Raw genomic sequence first — 23,542 nt, 5'->3', positions numbered from 1 at the left:
TGTTAGTGACCACAGGTTTAACGTGTCTTCAGAGATGAACCCTATTCAATGTTTATTTCTGCCGCGTGTGTTTGTGCGTGTATGTGTGTGTGTTAGTAATGTGTGTGTGTCTTTATACCAGTGCGCGCGTGTGTTTATGTGTGTGTGCGTGTTGTACAAGATTAAACAAATACAAGGGGGTGGGGAACACATGTAGATACAGTATTATTAAGACCACAGGATACTTTGCTGAGGTTTGAGGTGCGACTCGCAATAAAACACCACACCCCGCTTCAGTGAGGCTGTGGGATAACTTGCCAAACTTTGAGAATTTAGAATCATAAGTCTTACAGTAAATTAACCTGATGATAAGGGGAAAATTTTAAAGGCGGCTAAAGGCGACACCGGTGGCCTATCTTACGACACACACACACACACACCTATACGAGATGTGTGTTGAGTCGCTGTGTGTGTGTTGCGGGCACAGCTGGTCGGAGTCACAGAGGCTCCATTTCCCCACAAACTGATTAACTTAAGTAAAGCCACAAAGATGGCCGCCAATATGACACCAAAATTACAATGATGATCTACCATAACCTATTGGCTTTCCCTCATTATCAAGTGTGGGAAAAAAGTGACATACAAATCTTTGAGTACTACAGTTGTGCAAGAACCACCCACCCAGGTTATAGAGACATTATGTGAGGTACAGAGGTCATAACTGGTGTCGTTGATCGGTTTATGAAAATACTACACTTTTACTTCAGTATCCGTAAACTGTTAAAAAAATAGTAACCACTTGTGAAAAAATCTGATAACACGTGAGGGTGTAGAGGTGGGTGAGGTGACGGGGTACTACAGTATAATATCTGTGTTTAAGGTAAATCACTACATAAGACACAGGTGTACATTGTGTGCTACTACACATCTGGGGTCCACCTTAATACACTCCTGTACTACACCTGCCTCTCCTCAGCCGTCCTCGCCTCACTAAACCTGTACCTTTCTTTAACACCATTACCTAGACGTACTGTTGAGACTCCCCTCACTATATGTATTAAACACAATAATAACAATAAATGTGTTAAGTTTCATAATGTTTCGCGACTCCGGCGTCGACCTCTTCGTCCTTCGCAAATGATCAATACGAGTGAGCACGTGACCAGCGTGTGCGCGCGGTTGCCACATTTCCACCTCGTGTCATGTTCCCCGCCTTAACTGATAAGTGAGCTGAGGTGTGATGCCTTGTGAGTGCCGTCATCACTCTAGTAGTGCTATTTGTACAGGTAGGTGTAAGTGAGCGGCACAGGGACGGCGAGCAACGCTTTTTTAGATTCCAAGCAAGATCTTGCACACGGTATTCCTGTCTGGAACCAGCTGATTCTCACGTTTTCGGTGTGGGAGGCGACAGTGTATGACTCAGCTAGTGTCGGGAGAGACGTTCACTCAGGTCTGGTGAGAGACACGCGTCCCCAAGTGAACACTCAAGTGGAGATATTGTTGTGGGTGAGCCAAGGAACCAGCGGCAGGCAGTGACCACAACACCTCACAATGCCAGTCGTGTTCAAGAGTGAGAAGGATCAGCCTAACGAGTAAGTTCTGCCTCCTACCAACCACCACCGATTGCTTGTCTACCTGTCACTATGGCAACTGTCCCATCTCAACCTTCCTACCGGCAAAACCTCATATTCACCTCTTAATATTTCCCAGTGAGATGATAAAACCGTCACTCAAAATGTTTAAATTCTTGTCCAAAAGTTATCAAAGACATATAGGTACAATTTTCGGTACTTCCTGCAGTAATAATCCAGTGAACGCACTTGATGAGGTATATGGGTGTATCTACTTTTTCACGGTGTATTATAGGTAATAGAGAAGCTTCTTACGGAGCACCGAGCAAAGTAGCCAACACACAGGTAACCTAACCAGGCATCCAGCACCACAGCTCTGATATTTGTCGCCATAAATGACTTTAGCGTCCTTCAGCTGTCTAAAAATTACATGCATGTAACATTTAGTAAAAGAGAAGTTGATAAAATAATACAGATTCTAATAAGTCTCACACAAAGGTCCCTGCCAAGGTAGGGGCGTCAGGGGTGCTGCATGAGGTGGTGGTTCTCTTAATGAGGCTATTTTATTCAGCTTAGGGAAACCCCAGGAGCCAAAGGGTTAAGGCTCTTTCTGAGGCTTCAATTCTGCTAAGTTAGGCTCTCAATGAAGCCTTATTCACCAATGGGATTAATGAGCTTTTTGAGAGACGATTCTTTTCAGGTCATTATTAAAACCTCTCCAGGAGGCTTTCAAGAGAACCTCTCCAGGAGGCCTTCAAGAGAACCTCTTCAGGAGGCCTTCAAGAGAACCTCTTCAGGAGGCCTTCAAGAGAACCTCTTCAGGAGGCCTTCAAGAGAACCTCTTCAGGAGGCTTTCAAGAGAACCTCTTCAGGAGGCCTTCAAGAGAACCTCTTCAGCAGGCCTTCAAGAGAACCTCTCCAAGAAGCCTTCAAGAGAACCTCTTCAGGAGGCCTTCAAGAGAACCTCTTCAGGAGGCCTTCAAGAGAATCTCTTCAGGAGGCCTTCAAGAGAACCTCTCCAAGAAGCCTTCAAGAGAACCTCTTCAGGAGGCCTTCAAGAGAACCTCTTTAGGAGGCCTTCAAGAGAATCTCTTCAGGAGGCCTTCAAGAGAATCTCTCCAGGAGGCCTTCAAGAGAACCTCTCCAGAAAACCATTTGTATATATCAAGAATCTTTGTGACTCTCCATGAAGTCTTTGTGTCTCTCCATGGAATCTTTGTGAGTCTCCATGGAGTCTTTGACTCAAAATTTAATTTTCTTAGTTCTCCAGGACCTACATGACTCTCCTGGACTTATGTTATAATCTCAAGGAAGTTATCGTGAGGGTGTTTGAGGTTGTGTCTCCAGGAAGATAACGTGTTCTTCCCCTCCACGTGTCAGTTATCATGTGACATTATTTCACGAGATCGTTCACTATATTAATTGATTTGTGTTATCATTTATCCATATAGTGTGTGTGTGTGTGTGTGTTGTGCTCATGCTTAACTTCGTGAGACAATACAGTTTGGGCGACTCGGTAATCTCCCCAGTACACAAGTCGTGCCACCGATCATCTTACCCGGGGCATCAGCCAGACCTTGTCACTTCCAACGGGCCGGGGGAGGATGGGGTGGGATGGGTGGTGGTCTGGTGTGTAGGTAACATGACGACACAAACATTTTCACTAATATACCCCCGTTAAGGACATAATACTGAAATATAATTGCAGCACTCAGCGCCTCTTTATCTCTAATTTAAACGGGTCGAGCTAAAGGTGTAAACAGTATCAAGTCAGTGCTAACTTAGGAAGCCGAGGGCCATAAAACACTCAGATGCTAAGACCAGGAGTTACCTTCACCAAGATATCCCGAGCAAACACCACCACACAAATTATACGGTACAGTGCCTACGTAGGAGAAAGTTAAGACCTCGCTTATCTTTCGCTCTCTCTCTCTCTCACTCACACACACACACGATAAGGCAAAGCTTATAATCTGAGTCTTCATTAATTAACCCACATAGATTATCCTCTTCACCACTTATCAGATCACTAGCCAGTCGGGTGGTCGGTCGGTCACTTCTCTGTTAAGCACATACAGGTGATACACACGCGGAAGGCCCTTCACTGTACATCTCACCCTACGTTTTAAATTAGACAAATTTTGATTTAGGCGTGAGATAAGTAAATATTAGTTTGGAAATAGAGTAGTGGGTGAATGGAACAAGTTACCAAACATCATCATTAACTCGAATACGCTGGATAGCTTCGAACATAGGTTGGATGGATATATGAGCGATAGGGGTTGGGTGTAAATGGGACTGCCCAGAGTGGACCAATAGGCCCGCTGCAGTTTCCTTCATTCTTATGTTCTCAACTTAACCTAACCTGACGTACAGTCTCAGAATATGATCTTTATTGGAGCGACCGACAACTATATGAGATATAATTTTACAAGTCTTTTTGGCCACAGGTTTTCACGTACACGGACCGGAGTGGATGTGTGGTGGAGAATGATGGGGATGGTGTGTGTGTGTGTGTGTGTGGGGCGGGGGGGTAGTATTAGTCGGGCTACTGGAGGTGGTGGTGAGGATGATGGAGGAAGGGGAGGTGGTTGTAATGATAACTGAGGAAGTGGTGTTGGTGGTAAGGATGATGGAGATGGTGGTTGGGATAACTTGAGGAAGTGATGGAGATGGTGGTTGGGATAACTTGAGGAAGTGATGGAGAGAGAAGGCAGGGGGAGGTTGTAGAGATGGTAGAGGAGGAGGAGACAGGCAGGTATATAAAGTAGGTAGGTAGAGTCACGGCAGTACAATAGAAGAGAGGGAAGCAGGACCAACACAAACTAGCTATGAGCCTCACAAGCAACCTCAACAAGACCAGAGGTACTATCGTGCACAAAAGTGTCGGCCCATCAAGACACTTACTTCACCTGTTTCACTGATTCAACCTCAGGTGATTTGAACTCACAATGCGGCTGGTTACTGGAAGGGACTTTTGTACACGATAGGACAGTACTAGTCACTAACCCTCGATGGTCGCTGGCTCGTGTTTGCTTCTCTCACAACTTACACACTCACCGTTGGTTTACAATTTGTCACGTCTCTGTGTACCTGCATAATTATCTCTCGAGCCATACACAGATATTATGTGTACAAGAGAGTTTATAGATCTATTGTGTTAGTAATAATAATAGCATTATGTTTGCCAGGATGGTGAGGCTGACGATACAACAGGGAGGTGTTGTAAGGTTGTGTGGCAAGAGCCAAGAGGTGCACGTATGGCGGATGCCGGTTGTTAAAATTGGGGTGCAATCGGGCATGTGTACATCTGGCCTGGGTGGTGAGGAGTCGCCACTCCCCGCCGGAAAAAAACACCTTCACTAGAATTATACAGCACAAAATCGCACATCTCCAGCCTTTTTTTTTAACTAATAGTCATATTGTCGTGTTGGGTGAGTAAGGTTAAGTGAAGTGGGTTGTTGTGTTCAAGGGGGAGGGGGGGATGGGAAAACGTGTTTTTTTTTTAAACACGCCGGGGGTCGCCACACACCCTGACCCGCTTATAAGGAATGATAAGATAAAGCACTGCATTACCTTGAGACTCGGTACAAGTGATACCACCAGTAAACAAACCAATGTCATAGGTCAGTGAACATGAACGCCGCTGACCTATCACCTTACACTACTACGCAGCACTGGTGTCTTGAGGTCGTCGTTCTCGGATTGTGATTCATCTTGGTACTTGTGTGTATGGCAGTGGTGGTGCACGTGCCATAGTACACGATGCACGCGATGAACCACCTGCTCGTGTATTTCTCATTGTTCACTCCGTGACCATTGTAACAGGCCAACTCTGACGTCATATCCATCTTCTTTAAAACACATGGCGACCGTCACAATTCTGTTCTACTATTACCATCTCATTACTTAATCCCTTCACTACGAGGACGACATTTAAAGCTTCAAGTAATAATAATGAGAGGGGGGAAGAGGGGACGGGCAGCGGAAGTATCACTAGACGTAGACAGGAGTGGGTGTGTTGTGACGTAGTGTTGACGACAGTTGTTCCCTCTCATAACTCTTATTATCTGGTGTTTACACCTTGTTGTGCTCGTCTGATAACATGCTCGAGGTCACCCATATTATACCCCGGCGTGTGAGCATCCAGCTACTCATTCGCTGCACCACGCTCTACAGTATATGCAGTCTGCTAACACAGTACTGTACATGTGTAGTATTACCGTGACGGTCAAAGCCAGTTTTACTCTCCAAGTTCTTGTGTTGAGTCAGAGATTGGGGACGATCACCCCTGTGAAAATAGTCTAGTATTATTTACTCCACAGTTGAGGTTGTCACTAGAACCATTGAAGTAAGTAACCGAGTATAGTATGTACAGTATTTCCATGGTCCAATTTCCTAAAACTTGAGGTACTGTACACAGGTCAGCCATAGCCAGGAGAGCTGCGTGGCTGTACCTCACATCACATGTGTCTTACATACAGTAACTTGTCATCACTAGATTTCAAGTAAATTATTTTGGTTTAATAATAAAAATCGAGTTTTATGGCCCCCAAATTTGATGTTCCTCTCGCTTAGTTTCCAATGAAGCGAGGATTTTTTTTTATATAAAGTTATGGGTTATAAACTGTGGTTGTATCAGTAGATCGCTGCGTTTAAATGGAAAGGTAAACATTGCGAATCACGGGTCATTCTAAAAGAGTATTTGAGTCATATACTTACACAGCTGTACTAACGCTGGCAGTGTTCTCGATGACCATATCAACACACATGTTCGTAATAATTTAATGGGCCATGATGAAATGTACACCGTTAACCCCCCCCCCCTCCCCTCCACTCCCAAAACCCACACAGTGAATTTGTTGTTACAATGTAGGCCATCGTTAAGCTAAAGACACACACACACACACACACACACACACACACACACACACACACACACAGATTTAACTCTCCTCCTTCATTCCTCTTGAGATTCGCCTAAGTTGCAGCTCCTCAGGGACAGAGTACAGAAACACCTAACCTAACATTCACAACCTTGACAATGAGGATAACAATCTCTCCTTGACCACTGAGCGTACACGCAGTCTGGGTTGCTTCACTATGATTCACACACACACACACACACACACACACACACACACACACACACACACACACACCACCACCGTCTCTCTCAGTGAAGTATGTACAGCATTACACCTCTGACGCCTCATAGTCACCGCGTCACCACATAGACCACTACGTACGTGACATGTAGCCTCGTATGTGCACATGTGAGGCGCCTCGTGTGCACCGTATATATGACATTTGTAGTAACATAATATTTTATATGTGTATTATTTGGCGCTTGGTGTGTGTGTGTTTGTATGTGTGTGTGTGTGTGTGTGTGTGTGACGGAAGGAGGCGTGCTATCAACAGAATCGAGGCACACCTTCCCTGATAATGTACCGACTCGTCATCTGTATCACGTGCCCCTCACATGGTGTATCACGTGTCATACTCTGCCAGTGTCACGTCGTTGTAGAAAACCTGCCATACACCGCGGACATCAGTAACGCACTACAGATGTCACACTAATGCGAATGTCACACACACACACTACAGTTGTTACAATAGAAACCTCCCTTACTATTACACGCGCGCACACACACACACACACACCTCCCCCTCTTGACTGGCCTTCGTGACCTCTTCGCTAAGATTGTGAACACGTGCCAGCTGACACTGCATCACAAACCTGCACACAACCACGTACACACATACATACACATACATATACACTGTCTCATACATGCACAAACTTTTTCATAACACACATACACGTAAACTTAATAAACACTAATAAATTTAATAAGTATCTTTCAGTAAAACACTTAATAGGATACTTGCAGCAGCCATGAAGCAGATCAATACGTAATCAATACCAATGGAGACAGACAGACAGACAGACAGACAGACAGACAGACAGACAGACAGGCAAGCCACTGCATACACGGTGTTTTGACCATGACTTTCAGTGTTGTACATTATGTAGTACAATTATCCATTATGTAGTTCAATTGTTCATTATGTAGTTCAATATATAGTACAATTATCCATTATGTAGTTCAATTGTTCATTATGTAGTTCAATATATAGTACAATTATCCATTATGTAGTTCAATTGTTCATTATGTAGTTCAATTGTTCATCATTTACACGTACAGTAATTTTCCTTCACTCACGTTCAGTCTGACTCACGGACAGCAGCAAAGGTGAATGACGTGTTACGGACGACTGCGGTGATTCATTCTTGGGAAGGCAGTGAGTTCTCTTGGAGACGTGATGTGTTCCTGGTGACGCAGTGAGTTCTTTTGGTGACGTGATGTGTTCCTGGTGACGCAGTGAGTTCTTTTGATGACGTGATGTGTTCCTGGTGACGCAGTGAGTTCTTTTGGTGACGGGATGTGTTCCTAGTGACGCAGTGAGTTCTTTTGGTGACGGGATGTGTTCCTAGTGACGCAGAGTTCTTTTGGTGACGGGATGTGTTCTTGGTGACGCAGTGAGGTCTTTAGGAGACGTGATGTCTTCTTGGTGACGTGAGTTCTTTTGGAGACGTGATGTGTTCCTGGTGACGAGTGAGTTCTTTTGGTGACGTGATGTGTTCCTGGTGACGCAGTGAGTTCTTTTGGTGACGGATGTGTTCCTGGTGACGCAGTGAGTTCTTTTGGTGACGGGATGTGTTCCTGGTGACGCAGTGAGTTTCTTTTGGTGACGTGATGTGTTCCTGGTGACGCAGTGAGTTCTTTTGGTGACGTGATGTGTTCCTGGTGACGCAGTGAGTTCTTTTGGTGACGTGATGTGTTCCTGGTGACGCAGTGAGTTCTTTTGGTGACGGGATGTGTTCCTAGTGACGCAGTGAGTTCTTTTGGTGACGGGATGTGTTCCTAGTGACGCAGTGAGTTCTTTTGGTGACGGGACGTGTTCCTAGTGACGCAGTGAGTTCTTTTGGTGACGGGATGTGTTCTATGGCGACTTAATCCGTTCCCGGTGACGTCATGTACTCCTGGTGGCCTGCCGCTTGTACCTGGTAACACGTTATTGAGCAATGGGCCACGCCTCTTGCCAGTACAGGAAAGAGGGGTTAGGTTAGGTTAGGTTAGATTGGTTTAGGTTAGGTTGGGTTTAGATTGGTTTAGGTTAGGCTAGGTTAGATTAGTTTAGGTTAGGTTAGGTTTGATTGGGTTAGGTTACGTTAGGTTAGGGGGGTGGTTCATGGGGTGATGACTCAACCTACCCCCGATTTTCTCTTCAAGGGACGTGTTGTTTACAGTAACTGATGTCCTGTTGATTTATCTTATACACATAAACACGTGTTCTAAAGCCAACTCGAGATGTGTGAAGCGTGTTGTTGTTTTTGTTATTGTTGCTCTTGTTTTTGTTGTTGTTGTTGGTGTTGTTGGTGTTGTTGTTGCTGCTGTTGTTGTTGTGCTGTTGTTGTTGTTGTTGCTGCTGTTGTTGTTGTTGCTGTTGTTGTTGCTGTTGTTGTTGTTGTTGGTGTTGTTGTTGCTACTGCTGCTGCTGTTGTTGTTGTTGTTGGGGTAAACATGTTGTTGCTCAGGCGTGAAGTGAGGTATATTACCATAAGTATATCAAACACCCAGAAATTACTTAGGTTTTGTTAATGGTCATAGTGTAGACTTTTTGCGTTAGTGGTGGTGTTGTGTGATGGTGGTGTTGTATGGCGGTGATGGTGGTGTTGCATGGTGGTGATGGTGTAGTATGGTGGTGTTGTGTGGTGGTGATAGTGGTGTTACGGCGTGGTGATGGTGGTCTTGTTTGGTGGTGATGGTGGTGTTGTGGGGTGGTGATGGTGGTGGTGTATGGTGGTGATGGTGGTGTTGTGGGGTGGGGATGGTGGTGGTGTATGGTGGTGATGGTGATAGTGGTGTTACGGTGTGGTGATGGTGTTGTATGGTGGTGATAGTGGTGTTGTGGTGATGTAGTAATGGTGTGGTGGTGGCGTGAAAGTGCCGTGGTGTTTTGGTGGTGTGGCAATGCAGTGCGACGGTGGTGTGGAAGTGTGGTGGAGTTGGTGTGTGATGTTGATGTAAGTTTATGGTGTTGGTGTGTGTGTGATGATGGTGTAGGTGAGTGGTGTTGGTGTGAGTGTGTGGTGTTGGTGTGAGTGTTGATGAGGGTGTAAGTGTGTGGTGTTGGTGTGAGAGTGTCTGTGTGGTGATGATGTTAACGTGTAGTACTGGTGTGGGTGTACGGAGGTGCTGGGTGAGGAGTGAATGAAACAAGCACCAGGACTATCGCCGCGCCACGCAATTGTACTTAAATTATATACTTTGAGACTTCTATTCCTCGGCTTCACGTATATCCCCCCCCCCACCCCATACTGCCTATACCTCACGACGCACGTAACCTGCCCCTCTCATTCCCACTCTTCTTACCACAAGACCTCTGCCCCCTTTCACTCCCACTCTCCCTACCTCACAACTTCTGCCCCTCTTACTCCCACTCTCCCTACTACGCCGCAACCTGCCCCCTCCACGCCTCCCCCCCCACCCCCCATCCTCGCCCCCCACCACCCTTACGACTCTGAGCTCAGGCTTTTAATCCGCATTAATCTGAACATCTTGAGGCTCTTCCCCATGTCGAGGGCCTCGTGTTGGAGTTGTGTTTGTGATTGTTTTGTGTCCGAACTTGTGGATTTTTCGGGTGTTTACAACAGTGTGTTTGTTTCATATTGTCATGGACGATATACTCAAACATAAAACAGGAATCAACATCTTAACTTTACTGTAATTTTACCACACACACACACACACACACAGACGAGTGAAATTTCATCCTTGAAATAGCAGTCAAGGTCCCTCTTGACGGACCCCAGAATATAATGGAAAGAGAATTCGTAACCAGTGACAGAGTACACTGAGGTCAAGTGTGTATATTAACTACACTATAGTTTGTTTTCGTATCAAGTATTTACGTATGGAGGTGTTTAAGCATCAGCAGGGGCCGGATACTCAAAAACATTTATGGGACTGTATGTCTTTGTGTACCCCGTAACTGGACTTACAGTCTCAGATCTGTATACTCAAAACACCGTTGGTATACTCAAAACAAATATTTGACATCGAACTCCGTAAGTTAAAGCGCATAACTTACACCAGCCCCTGAAGCTCTGTAATACTTTCAACCCGGATGTAGTAGTCACTAATTCCCGATTGTATAAAAAATAATAATAATATATGTTGTAATAATGCTTGTTAGAATTGTTTTATCATAAAATAATGAAGAAAATGTTTTGTACATCAACTTACTGAAATTAGTATTTCAGTTTGTCTTTTTCGTAAAATTTTTGTTGCAATAATACGAGGCTTGAGTGTTTGTATTTGTCGCAGTTTGGAAGAGACACATCTTTTGTCTTCTTACAAATTATAAAGTATTTTTTACCAAAACAGAAGGTTTGTATTGTTCACACTTAGGGTAAAAATATGTTTTATGACTGAGTAAACTTATAGATAGACCTTATTAATGTTGTATAGCCGTAAATATCCCTCAGTAATGAAAGCCAAATATGAGGTGAAGTGAACATTCCTGCCTAGACTTCGCCTTGTTTTTCTAATATGCAAACAATAACCTAGCCCTATTTTCTTATGTATATGGCTTATGATAACATGAAAGGCTCTAAAGGTTAGCCAAAATTAAATGATATGCGTAAAATATGGATTGCAATTAACTTGATTAATAGGGGCATACAAACCTCCATTTTCATTCTTAGGCCAATAAATGATTAAACGTGGGGCCTACTCAATGTAGTTATAACATGAGGAATATTTAAATAAGAAATTATACCAATAGGTTATAGGTTAGGTTTGGTCATGTTATTTTATGTTAGGTTAGAGAATGTGTACATGGTTTTTTTGGTGAGTGTCAGGCTGTCAGTGAGACACTTTGTCTCGCAGCTACCTTAGGTCTAGTTCCAGACTTTTCATGAACAGTATCATAGGGTAGAGTATTAATTTAAGAAAATTTACGGATAATCAGATATATTTTCAGGTTTTAAATTGTTGTTTTTTGTATGAACTTGAAGACAATTCAGACCAAATGACCCAAACATTGAAAGGAAAACACCATGTTCTAGGCTAAATTTCCCTAAAATTATTTTCTTTCTTTTGGCGACTTCACACACCATGGCGCATACTTCAGTCTCACTGAAATTTGGTCGTTTCTTCAGGTGGTTGTCCTTCCATCTATTGTTTACAAACTAATATCACGTGCATCCCTCTCAGCTGATTTCTCCTTCTCTTGTGATTGGTTGATGATTTTGTTAACTGAGCGCTGATTGGCCAACAACCTCCTGCACTGTCATCTACCTTCCGACAAGAGAACTGAATTTACAGGGTAAACACTAGAGTTATGATAACTTACGGACTGCTTAAGGAACTGTAATTAAATTTTGAGTATGCTAAATTTACGGGACTGTGAGGAGTCTGCAATGTATGGTACTGTATCTCGCTACAGGTAGGACCACGATGGAGCCTCCCTTGTACTTAAACACTTAGACTCATCACTAACTCATACTTCCAAACTATTTTATTTTACTCACCATCAACTTTTTTATTTGGTCATATCACTCATGTATTGGGTTTATAAAATATATATATGTCATTCCCGGGAGTTGGAGGCTGGGATACGGCCATGAGGGGAAGGTATTAATATCAGGTTCCACGTCTGGGCCAAGGTGACCCAACCCCTCTGTGATCTCTCCTGGACCATATTTCAACCCTCAGTCACCTCTGACGTGTGTGTGTGTGTGTGTGTGTGTGTGTGTGTGTGTGTGTGCGCGCGCGTGCGTGCGTGCATGCTGTTCAATAATGCATTTTATTAAACAGTGCTCCAGTTGTGTGACGTGTGGAGACCACCAGGGTCCAATGACCTAAAACTGACAACTAATATGTCAACATTACACAGTTATCAGTGATATCACCCAAAAGAATTATTGGGATAGTACTGTATAGAATAACACTCGTCGCTCACTCCACGGAACTCGCAACTCTAAAACATGTCCGCGCATTATCTTCAATCCTGGCTGGTTCTTCTCCACTCAAAAGAGCTCAGCCTGATTTTTTAACGAAGGAACTGAGGAACTTCGGGGTTATATTGTGTGTTCGGCTATTTGTAAACGCATACATTCCCTATATTAAAGCTTACCTACTCCATTAATGAAAATATTCCCTATGTCAATGTTAGTTTAATACATTTGCTTGTTGTTATACTGACGAGCGTCTTTGTGTGCACAGGGCGAGCGGCAGTACTGAAGAAGACATGGCGCGGTTGGTGAAACAAGTGAGCATCGAGAGCCCGACCCACAAGCTCAAGGAATGCATCTTCAACTTTGAGACTCCCATGCCCGATACCCCACCAGCGGGCGCCAGGGTCAAGGTGCGTCACTCACCTACTTATACCACTTCACAGTTCTGAATTTAGCCCACATGCAAACACTAGGAAGCACGACAATTCTACACTACTTATACCACACACACTACTACTTGTATACTCCTATGTTTACCATACACTTTCTTGAAAAACACACACCCTTATCCATCAACATCTTACAACCTAATTTAACATTTTAAAAGCTTCCTAACATTAAGGAACTATGTAACTTAAAATAACATAACCTAAATACTGTATAAACAAAGATAAGTTAATCTAAATTGACACTGCCAACTAGTCTTATTTAGGTTAAACCCTATCCAGTCTCAAATAACCAAAGCTAGTCAATGTTAACCTACTGCAACATCTTTTAATAATTATTTTTATTATTATTTGGTTTATATTAGTGTTTTAGTTAACTGCAGTATTCCTAACATTTGTAGCCAACTGTTCTTGAGATAAGATGGCACCTACAAGATTAATGAGAACTATACTATAGGTGCACCCTTTCCCCACCTGTGTGTATAAAAGTGATAATGACTGAAAACTTCCTTTCTACAAAAAAATAACTGTTCTTCCTTGGCGAACAACACCTATCCCACCAGCCATACTTTCATCAGTATTTAATGCACAAGTTATCCAGATATATTATCCACTGACAGTCAATCACTGAGGCGCTCCATGTGAAAAAAGGGCGAGCCTGCCATGGGTAAAAAAAAATCGTTTTCTGTCCAGATAATTCAGTTCATCCTCTAATACTAGACTGACATCATGTGGTGGGCTCGCCCCTAATAATTCGAAAATCCGCTTTTGCATACAAGGCTTTTGAGACCACGGAAACTTTTGAACCCAGTATCTAAAAATGTTATACAAGTTCGCCAGTAAGAACGTGAGTCAACATTAGCAGTAAAAGTCGAGTAAACTGTCAGGATGAATTTCAGGACCTGGGTCAACATGAGGTCAACATAGACAAGTAACAAGGAAAGTCATCGCATAAAGATGACGCAACACACAAAGAAGATAACTTAGTCCGCATGTTGATGACACAACACACAAAGAAGATAACTTAGTCTTTTTTCTTTTATGTCGTTCATTTAAACTATGAACTATCAGTGTGACAGACTGATGGACGGACACATGACTGGACACAATCAGAAACAGCATGTCCCGCTACAACACTTCGTATATTAAAAAAAAAAAAGCCAAGTTTGCTGAAGGTGGGAGACATCACTGACCCATATAGGAACACATGCACTGGTAGGCCCTTTTTAACATTTGACTACAGTAGCTCCAGAAACTTACAAACATACTGTACTGTAATATGAAATTGTAAGCTGAACAGTCAGTTGGTGGATTTGAACGAACACAGTGATTGACCTGATGATGCGACTTGCACCAAATGACTGGACTGTAGTGAGACAGCCAGGCCAGGAATCACGCAGGTCATACTTCAATCACAGTACAGTACCTGTGAATTATGTGAGAATGCACCTAATTGGCTCCCTTATGGCTTACACTATAACATACTGTAATGTCAAAGTGTCATAGAAATTAGCTGTACTGTAACTTGAGTGCAGGATGTCATTCCCAGTGAAGGAAGAAAAATAAAGACATGATAGAGAATCGGGCAGAACCCAGGTGAGGATGATGCATATACACATCCAGATTGTCACGTGAGACACTCGTGCTCACCGACTGGTCCTTCATGTACCCGGGGTATCGGAGAGATTTTTACCTAGTTATCTCATGACACCGTGAACTTTTTACATTGGACCAGTACATATATCACTCACCATGACACCTTTAACACTTTCAGTTTTTTTTTAACTTCTTTACACAAATGCTGTACAGTAAAACCATCATCTCGTGAGCGGACGTGCATCATGCGTTTGACACGAATTATAGCAATATTCCCAGTACTGTACAGTATGAGGCAGTTTGGATTAGTGAGTTGACACCTACTGTCCACATGATCCTCTTGATAAATAATACTGTACAATATACTGGTAATGTAATCGATGAGCAAAGGAGGAAAAACTACAGAGAGCAATGATGTCCTGGTCTGACATTGACCTTAACTCACAGCAATTGTATCAGAGAAGTCAATTGCCAGGCAATAGTGTTTGGAAACACTGTAAAGTACTATATACTGTACGTGAATCTGTACTTGTTATAATTCTGAATAAAATTTTTTTTAATTCTATTCTGCTACTGGGTGGGGAGGATGGGGACCAAGCTGATGTTAACTACCCATACGATATTATTATTATTATTATTATCTGAGAAGAACTAGACTTTGCCAAGCCCTCTAGTGCATTTGGACCTTAACTGGATAGCAGCTCTCTTCTGACACATCAAATACAGTAGACTATAAGTACAGTACTCCATTATACTTGCAGTGGCTTAACAGGTTCTCTTGATAATGTTACTAAGTGATAACGAGTCCAATAAGGGATTGTACTCTAACCCTGCTAGAGTAACTTATTTTGCCTGGTTGCATGTATGATGAACATGTTAATACGGTGAAAGATTACATGGCAGGTGCTTATTTGTAATTGTTTGAACCATTTTCGAATCTAATATGTTGCAATAGATGCTGAAGGATAATTCTAATGTTTTATCCCTGTTTACTTAATAGCTAGTCATTTCGCAATTACCAGCATCTTGCGTTATATCACATTAACCACTTTCACTTATATTAGAGATGGAAGGAATTAATCCACAGCCTTTCCTACCTCATTTTTTTTTAGTTTAGACGCCCCATTCAAAACTGTTGACAAAATGGCCTACATGCAATTTCCATTTACAGGTGCGCAATGCTGGTGTCTGTTACCGCTTGAGGTCAGCATCATCATCATCAAGCATCAAGTCAGTTGAGGCACTGCACTGTGGATCTCCCCTTCACCACTCTGTCAGGGATACATCACTCTTCCCTGGCTATGAGGTTGGTCTTAGTTCACTACTAAATCCCACTATTTCACAGCATATGCCATAATTTCTGTATTAATATTTATGAACTGTAATTTGTTCCTTGTGGTCTAATATTGTTTGTTACAGGTGGCTGGTACGGTGGACGCGCTGGGGGAGGAGGTCGGGGAGACAGATCTTCAGCTGGAGGACAGAGTCATTGTTTACCCCTATGAGGGGCATCCTCCTGGGTATGCTCCCACCTGTTCATTATCCTCCATGTTGTACCCAAATCCCTTTATCTTTATAAGTTTCAGGCCGAATACAGTATAATATTTAATAACTGTCACCTAACAAACACAACAGTATTAATCAGGTTACCCTAGTTTACATTACCTTTAAGGTCAGTATGATAGCTTTAGCAAGAGTACCAAATAATAAATGACGTTAAACTGATGAAGTGTCTCAGATCTAACCTGATGCTCTTGTTCATATGTTTCACTTTTGTCTTCAGCATCTGAAAACTTTAACATTTTCAGTATGAATGTACAGTACTGCCCATGTCACAGAGTCCATTTAAAGTGTAAAAATTATTCCACCTTGACATTGTAATTATCATATTTTTTATTATGCTTTGTGTAAATTCTTTCTTCACCTTGCAGGTATGCTGAGTATATTGCAGTGCCTGAAGTTCAGTACTTAATCAAGGTTCCTGATAACATGAGTCTCAGCACAGCTGCCATGTTGCCCTCTGGTGCATTATGGGCTATGAATACAGTATTTCATGCTCACCAGCATGTAGAAAAGGTGTTGGCAGAGAAAGGGGAGACAGGTGAGTTGTACAGTGCTGTACTGTTTTAAGTATCACATTTGCCAATTGAATATTAACTGTTCAGGTACTGTCTGCCCATACATACTCAGCACTTGCCAGCACTGCATAACAGGGAACTGATCGACCTCCTGACTGGCCAGTAAGCTGGTAAGAAGCAAAGAGGATTTAGGAAAATTAAAGCAAGAATATTTACCGTATTTACCTAATGGCAACTCAAACTAGAGGTGGCCATGCCAAGGGAAGAAGGCCAGTGGCTTGTTCTTGATAGCCTTATCAAGAGCTATATTGAAGCCCAGTACTGTGCTGTTTTTTATTCTACAGCTTTAGCTGATGAACTCTTCTATAGCTCAACTACCTTGTGTGTATTTTGGCAAGCATGAAGTTGTATTCCCTTGTGTTAGTGATGTGTGACATCATAGAAAAATGCCAAATACTGTACAGTGCTGTATGTACAGATTTAATATGCAAGTTACATCTCTGCTTTAAAGCATCTGATTGGTAGCATGATGGTTCCCATCCTAAGTGATTAAATTACTAGACTTGGTAAGAACCAGTGGAGTATAGAGAAGATACAGTATTTGATACTTTACCTTATCCTCATTAGTCACTGATCGGCTTGTTAGCGACATGAGCATTCAGCCACGTCTCTGTTACGCACTGATGACAAGTACTGGGCATGTACTGTCTCCAGAATGTATCTGTACCTGTGCCAGTGTTGATCAAGTCTCATCTTATATGAGTTCACACTTGCTGTTGTCACAACACTCTCTGGCAGGATATCCTAAGTTCATAACTCTCACTCCAAAAAGGTTTGCCCTGACCACTTTCTGAAGTTGTAGCTTCTTTAACCTGAGGCTGTAACTCTAGTGGGAAAGGCATCAGCTAGCTCCAGGTATGAACACTTGACTGAGTACCATAATGTTCTCTGAAGCACTTAAACTTCTATTAAATTACCCCTTACCCATCTATAGTAGAAACTAGGTACTGTATACAGTATAACTGTGTAAATGAAGTCAATGTATGGTAGGGACATAAAGAACCTATACATTTGTAATATTTTCCCATTAGAAATCTATACAATACTTTATCTTTTAAGTAAATCATGAACTTAATCATGACTTTAACAAGTACAGGACTGAAATTCCATGAAGAAAATGTTACTGTATGTCATTCTGATATTGTTGTAAATTCATGAAAGTTGTTGTTTCCACAGGACAGTGTAAGCTGTTATTGGTGGGCACAGGTGGCCTTGCTCTTTGGGCAATGAGGATTGCCCGCTTCTACTGGCCAGAGAAAAGAGAGCGTATCAACATTAATGTGGCTTGTCTCAGAGATGAAGGGATATCCATTGCACAAGAATATTTAAAGTAAGAGACATCGGAAAAAAAAATTCCATCACCTTTCAATTACAGTACTGTAATTTTTTCTTACTTTTTTACTTTACATTTTCCAATTATTATTTTTTTCTGGTGGAAAAAATATATGACAAGTGATTCTATTATAGGACAATACATAATTATGGTGATTTTAATTTGTTTTTAAATTAAAAGTTTAACTTGTGTCATTTTCACTTCAGGGTAAATGTTGTCCAATGGAATGAAGACCTTTATGAGGAGCAGCTGGTTGAGCGCACCAAGGATGCCTGTGGAGGCCCAGTTGATATTGTCATTGACTTTAGTGCAACTTCACGATCCATTCGAAGGGCCCTCAAGTGCCTGGCTCCTGTGAGTAATACTGTATTATTAAATACTTCTAATTAGTGTTTTATTGAATTTATCTGCTTTATAGACTTACTGAAGCAGTAATTGTATAAAGTATAATAATAGTACTGTAATCTATACCATGTGCAGACAATTTTCTGCTTGTTAGTAATTTGGTGATAACCAGATCTTCCAATGAATACGGACATATTTACTGTTCTGTACTGAGAAAAGGAGACAACAGTTGGTCCCTGTAAGAACTCCATCAAGTCTAATGCAATAAGTCCAACTGAACATTTACAGTGCCATATAATTCTGATGTGTGTGAAAGTAGCTAGCACAGTACCTGTAATAGTATTGATTAATGTGCAGTCACATATACAGGTAGTCTGAACTTGTGCTCCACTATTACAACTCACACTGTATACTGTATTGGCATCTTTACTGGTTAAAAATGAGTCCATGATCTCTTGGTAGATGAGGCACAGGACAGTGCCAATTCTACATATACAACTGTAACAGAATAAAGTAACTGTTGCTCTGAGATGAATAGGAGTCCACAAACAGTAAGGTATTTTTAAGCAATACCTTATCATCTGGGGTGCAGCAGTCAAGTGGCTACTACGGTCAACTCGTCGTATGGGTTGCTCATTTCATCCCAGAGCATCCCTAGCTTTACAATTAGGGAAGTTAAGGCATAGGATATTGTACAGTACAGTGTGCTGTATCCACAGTCCCATACAGGTGTCAGATCTATGGAATCCAGTTTCACTTGTTCACGTAATGTTTGACTCTTCTGTAATAATTTAACAGGTCAGAAAAAATATTATAACTAGGAGCTTTATAATAAAATGTTATTTATTCTTACAGGGTGGTGTAATGTTGATGAGCTCAGAGCACGCTGAGGGACTTATTAACCGCTTTGGACCTGTTGCTGAAAAAGAGAATCACCAACTCATCCCCATTGAGTTTGGTACTCTAAATCAACTACGGAATCTCGTACACCTTGTTTCTAATGGAGAGGTAAGAGAGAGGGGAATTAAGTCTCACTGGCTAAAATATCTTAAGCTAAGAAAAAATGAATTGAACCAAGCCACATAACTACTGCTAGAAAAACACCTTTCACATTGATCTTAGTTTGGAAGCCATGTCATCTCTCCAGTTATAGCAAACCATGCTACTATGTGAGCCTGAACACCACATTAATAAAAAGTCGGTTTAGCAACCGAGAGAGCATAAGGATCATACATTACACACAAAGGCATTATGAAACCCACACAGAAAATATTTATTTTGATGAAATTGCCTTTTTTATTCTTAATCATTTTGGTGTTGAAATTTTTGAAAATTAATTTCATATCTGTGAATGTGAATTTTCATTTCATACCCAAATTTAGTGGTTATAATTCACAAATTCCCTAGGGGCAAATTTCTGTGACCCAAATGTTCATAACATGGGATGACTGTAATCCCTTGATCCTTTTGGTGGATGTTAATTATATTTGTTTTCTTTTTTCTAATTGACAGATTGAACCTCCACCACACACCATATTCTCAGCTGACAGAGCCAACGAAGCCTTAGCTAAAATTGGACGAGGCCTCATCCCAGGACGGGCAATCCTAGAGTTCCCTGAAGATGATGAGGAGTCTGAGGAGTAAACTCATTAACAAGGATTTTATACGATACTGAAAGATGCGTAGAGGATGGATGATAGAAGCTTAACAGTGACCTTCTGAGACATTCCCTCATGGGGGCACCCTTGATGTGAGGGTTGTTGAGCCTCATGATGCAGGCTTAGTTTCTCTTCCTAGCACCTCTGCTTCAAAGTCAGGAGGTACTCAATAAATAGTTAGACTTCATGTGGTACAGAATGCTCTTTTTACTTTAATACTGTATTGTAATATGGTTTGAATTTATCAGCAGAAGAAGTCAAAATTTGAAACATTACTGAGAGAGCTTCCTGAACCAATTTTGGTGTCTTACAGTGCTGAATGATTTACAGAGAGGTTACCCAGTATGTACAGTACTTGTCTGAAAAAAGACAATTGACTAATTGCTCTGGCAGGGATATAGTGGCACTAAAAGTAAATACCGGTGAAATATTAACAGTTCTCAGAAACTTCATATTGTAGACAACATCAAGACCTCTTAAGGTACTGTACATTGTTTTCAATACTTTTTCATCACTGCAAGAAAGGCTTATCTCAGTCAAAATGATTTCATTAAGGCTCAGGTCTTCTTAATGTTTGTTCTTCCTTTGGCCATTGCTGCATCAATTATATTACTGTTCTCATTACTTTATATATATATATATATATATATACAAAAATTGAAAAAAAAAACTTAAGTGTAATTATAGGTACAGTACATAAAAAAATATATATATAGCTTTTCTTTCTGAATGTGGCATATATAAAGACTTTTCAGCTTTGTTATTTGGTAAAGAATAAGCAGTCATTGAAATACAGTACAGGTACTGTACTGTACCGTACTGAGGTTAAGGTGGTTAGAACAATCATTTACTGTACTCATTTATGGTTTTTCTTTAATGAAGGATTGACCATGAATATATTATCTGACAAGGCTGTGATAAAGAGGCACTTGTATCACTTTAAGAATGCCCATAAGATCACTTGCATTTCTGTTATCCCTACCTATCTGTACTATTGTGTGGAAGTGGCATTTGCTGAATTATGAAATTCAAAACATGAAGGGTTTAGCAGCACACACATGCACACACAAAAGTTAGGTTTAGGATGTACTGTACTGTAACAAGTTTTCACATCCCACATTCTGGTACTGTACAGTACAGTACGTACTTTAACAACAATAGTGGACTGGTTGTGCCAATATCCTCAATAAAATTTTATTATACAGTGATGCCTCAGGTACAAGGCACTTGTATAGTTACTTATTTTAAATGTGACATTTTTATTATGTGAAAATACGAATATGTTATATATTTACAAATATAAAAAATTATACAATCCAACAACTCATTCACCAAGTGGATATATATCCAAGGTCTGTGTGTTGACTATAAGTAAGCAGTTAACTAGTAAAGTTTAAGAAGTGTGTGTTAAAATATATCTATTCATTGTTTTTACTGTACTGTACTGTATAACAATTGATGTTGGCATTACTCAACAGTGAGAGCATTGCTTATGACACAGCCGCCTTATAGAAGCTCCACAGTGCTGGTCATTATTTGACCCGCTTACTTCTTGCAGCACAAGAGCCTTGTGTGTTATATAGACTGTGGCTAAGTTCCTCGTGGCATAAGTTACACAAGTCTGCAGAATTGAGCCCATGGTGGATGAGGCTCATAAATGTTTTTGTCAGAGAAACAATACTTGATGTTTGAACAGTTCTTAAGTTTTATCTTAGGAACCAATGATGGAAATGCTCATTCAGCATCTCACCTCATTATCCCTTGACAAGGTATATTTTTCTTGACATTCCTTAGCGTGATCTCTTTAATATACAAGAACTGTTGCAAATACTCCAAGTTTTCCTGTCACAAAAGCATAAGCATCAACTTTACTATGTGTGTAGCAGAGTACAGTGACTGTTGTGGCAGTGGTGACTTATGTGGTGTGCTGATTTGGCCTCATAATACTTGGTTAGTATATTAGGTGTAATGAAACTCATCACTGGTAAAGGAGACTTCCTCGTAACCGGAGAAACTCATTTATGGTAGTTCTCACTTGAGTGAAGTAGGAGTGCTTCTTGCACTGTACAGCTAAACCTCTTAAAGTCAAACCTCTTCAGGGGAAGAAACATATTTTTTTACTTGGTTTTAATGTAAGTGCCATGAGCAGTTAACCAATAATCCTAGCACAAGATGTCATATAAATCACAACTGCCGGATATAAAAATGCAAGGTAAGTTATTAACAAAAGTATTTAAGTCATTGGAATAATATATCAGAGGTTTTATTACTGAGGCCATTGTGAGTGTCTATGGTTATGGCTATAAATTAAGGCCATATACTGTAATTGTCTTTTCTCCCCATAGAATATTGTACACTGTCTGTATATAAATGCATTGTCATAGATTTTTGGAGTAAAATTATTTCAGTTTATATAGGGCCTATATACATATACAGTATACTGTATAAGATTACTAAAGTTTATCAGAATATTATGTATTATACATGTATTAAAAATAATTGAATGCTGTATAGTCTTAATAAAAATGCTGCCCAAATGAATGTGTTCTTGATGATCAACACCATTAATCTAATAGTGTACTGTACTTAGGTATGGGTTATTATGCACAAGTGCAGCATGCACACACACTCTCTCTATATATCTCTCTCCCTAAAGACAAAACTGCTGAACAGTGTTATTTTTAAAAAAAGTTTAAGTTTTCATGTAAATTACATTTAATCTTCATCACTACAACAAACACAAAATAATCTAATGCAACCTTTAGTAAGATAGGTCACATTAAGCTACAGTAGAAATGGACAGCATTAAGTCAGCTTGGTTACTTCATCAGCATTAACCACATTTTGTTTTCTCCAAAAAGAAAAAAAATGCATTCAACAAAGAATTGCATCACCCATTTCAGTTTCATCAACAAGCACAGCCCAGTACAGTACTATACAGTATATCATCCAATTCACATAACACAATACTGTACTGTACCATCTTTCATATTTTGTTTCTTCCCTTACAGTGACCTCTGGTTCTCCCAAAATACTTTATACAGTATTTACTTTATCCTCTTTGCCACTGATTGGCTTGTTGCCACTTGGACAGTCAATTACGTCTGTTACGCATTGTTGGCAAGTACTGTATACTGGACATGTACTGGCTCCAGGATGTATCTGTACCTGGGCCAGTGTTGGTCAAGTCTGGTTTTGAATGAGCTCACACTCAGTGTCGTCATAATGCTGTCTGGTAGATTGTTCCAAGGGTTCACAATCTCACTCCGAAAAAGTTTGCCTTGACAATTTTTTGAACGTGTGATCTCTATCGGGGCAAGCATACCACCAACTTCAGAAATGGAAACTCAAATGAGAAATATCCTCTGAGGTGTTTATAATTTCTACAGTACAGTATATTAATTCACCCCTAGCCCACCTTTAAGACAAGCTAGGCAGTTGCAAATG

The 23,542-nt window shown here is 41.0% G+C and overlaps 1 protein-coding gene across 2 annotated transcripts in view; it reads left to right on the top strand.

Moving 5' to 3' along the window:
• LOC121863824 overlaps window positions 1-22,636 on the top strand; it is a 38,443-nt gene extending 15,807 nt beyond the window's left edge. Inside the window, exons 1-9 of one of the 2 annotated variants that reach the window (XM_042362692.1) lie at window positions 1,300-1,571; window positions 12,848-12,989; window positions 15,793-15,927; window positions 16,041-16,141; window positions 16,553-16,722; window positions 17,936-18,089; window positions 18,299-18,446; window positions 19,293-19,445; window positions 19,950-22,636. In XM_042362692.1, the coding sequence (XP_042218626.1) occupies window positions 1,531-1,571; window positions 12,848-12,989; window positions 15,793-15,927; window positions 16,041-16,141; window positions 16,553-16,722; window positions 17,936-18,089; window positions 18,299-18,446; window positions 19,293-19,445; window positions 19,950-20,081 (1,176 nt within the window). In that variant the 5' untranslated portion in view covers window positions 1,300-1,530 and the 3' untranslated portion in view covers window positions 20,082-22,636. Of the gene's footprint in view, window positions 1-1,299; window positions 1,572-12,847; window positions 12,990-15,792; window positions 15,928-16,040; window positions 16,142-16,552; window positions 16,723-17,935; window positions 18,090-18,298; window positions 18,447-19,292; window positions 19,446-19,949 lie in introns of those variants that run through there. The other variant, XM_042362693.1, reaches the window with a different exon arrangement.
• The last annotated feature ends 906 nt before the right edge of the window (window positions 22,637-23,542 follow it).

The sequence above is a fragment of the Homarus americanus genome, unplaced genomic scaffold (genome assembly GCF_018991925.1).
Source record: "Homarus americanus isolate GMGI-L3 unplaced genomic scaffold, GMGI_Hamer_2.0 scaffold48354, whole genome shotgun sequence".
Classification (NCBI taxonomy): Eukaryota; Metazoa; Arthropoda; class Malacostraca; order Decapoda; family Nephropidae; genus Homarus; species Homarus americanus.
This window is presented reverse-complemented; position numbering and strand designations above follow the sequence as displayed.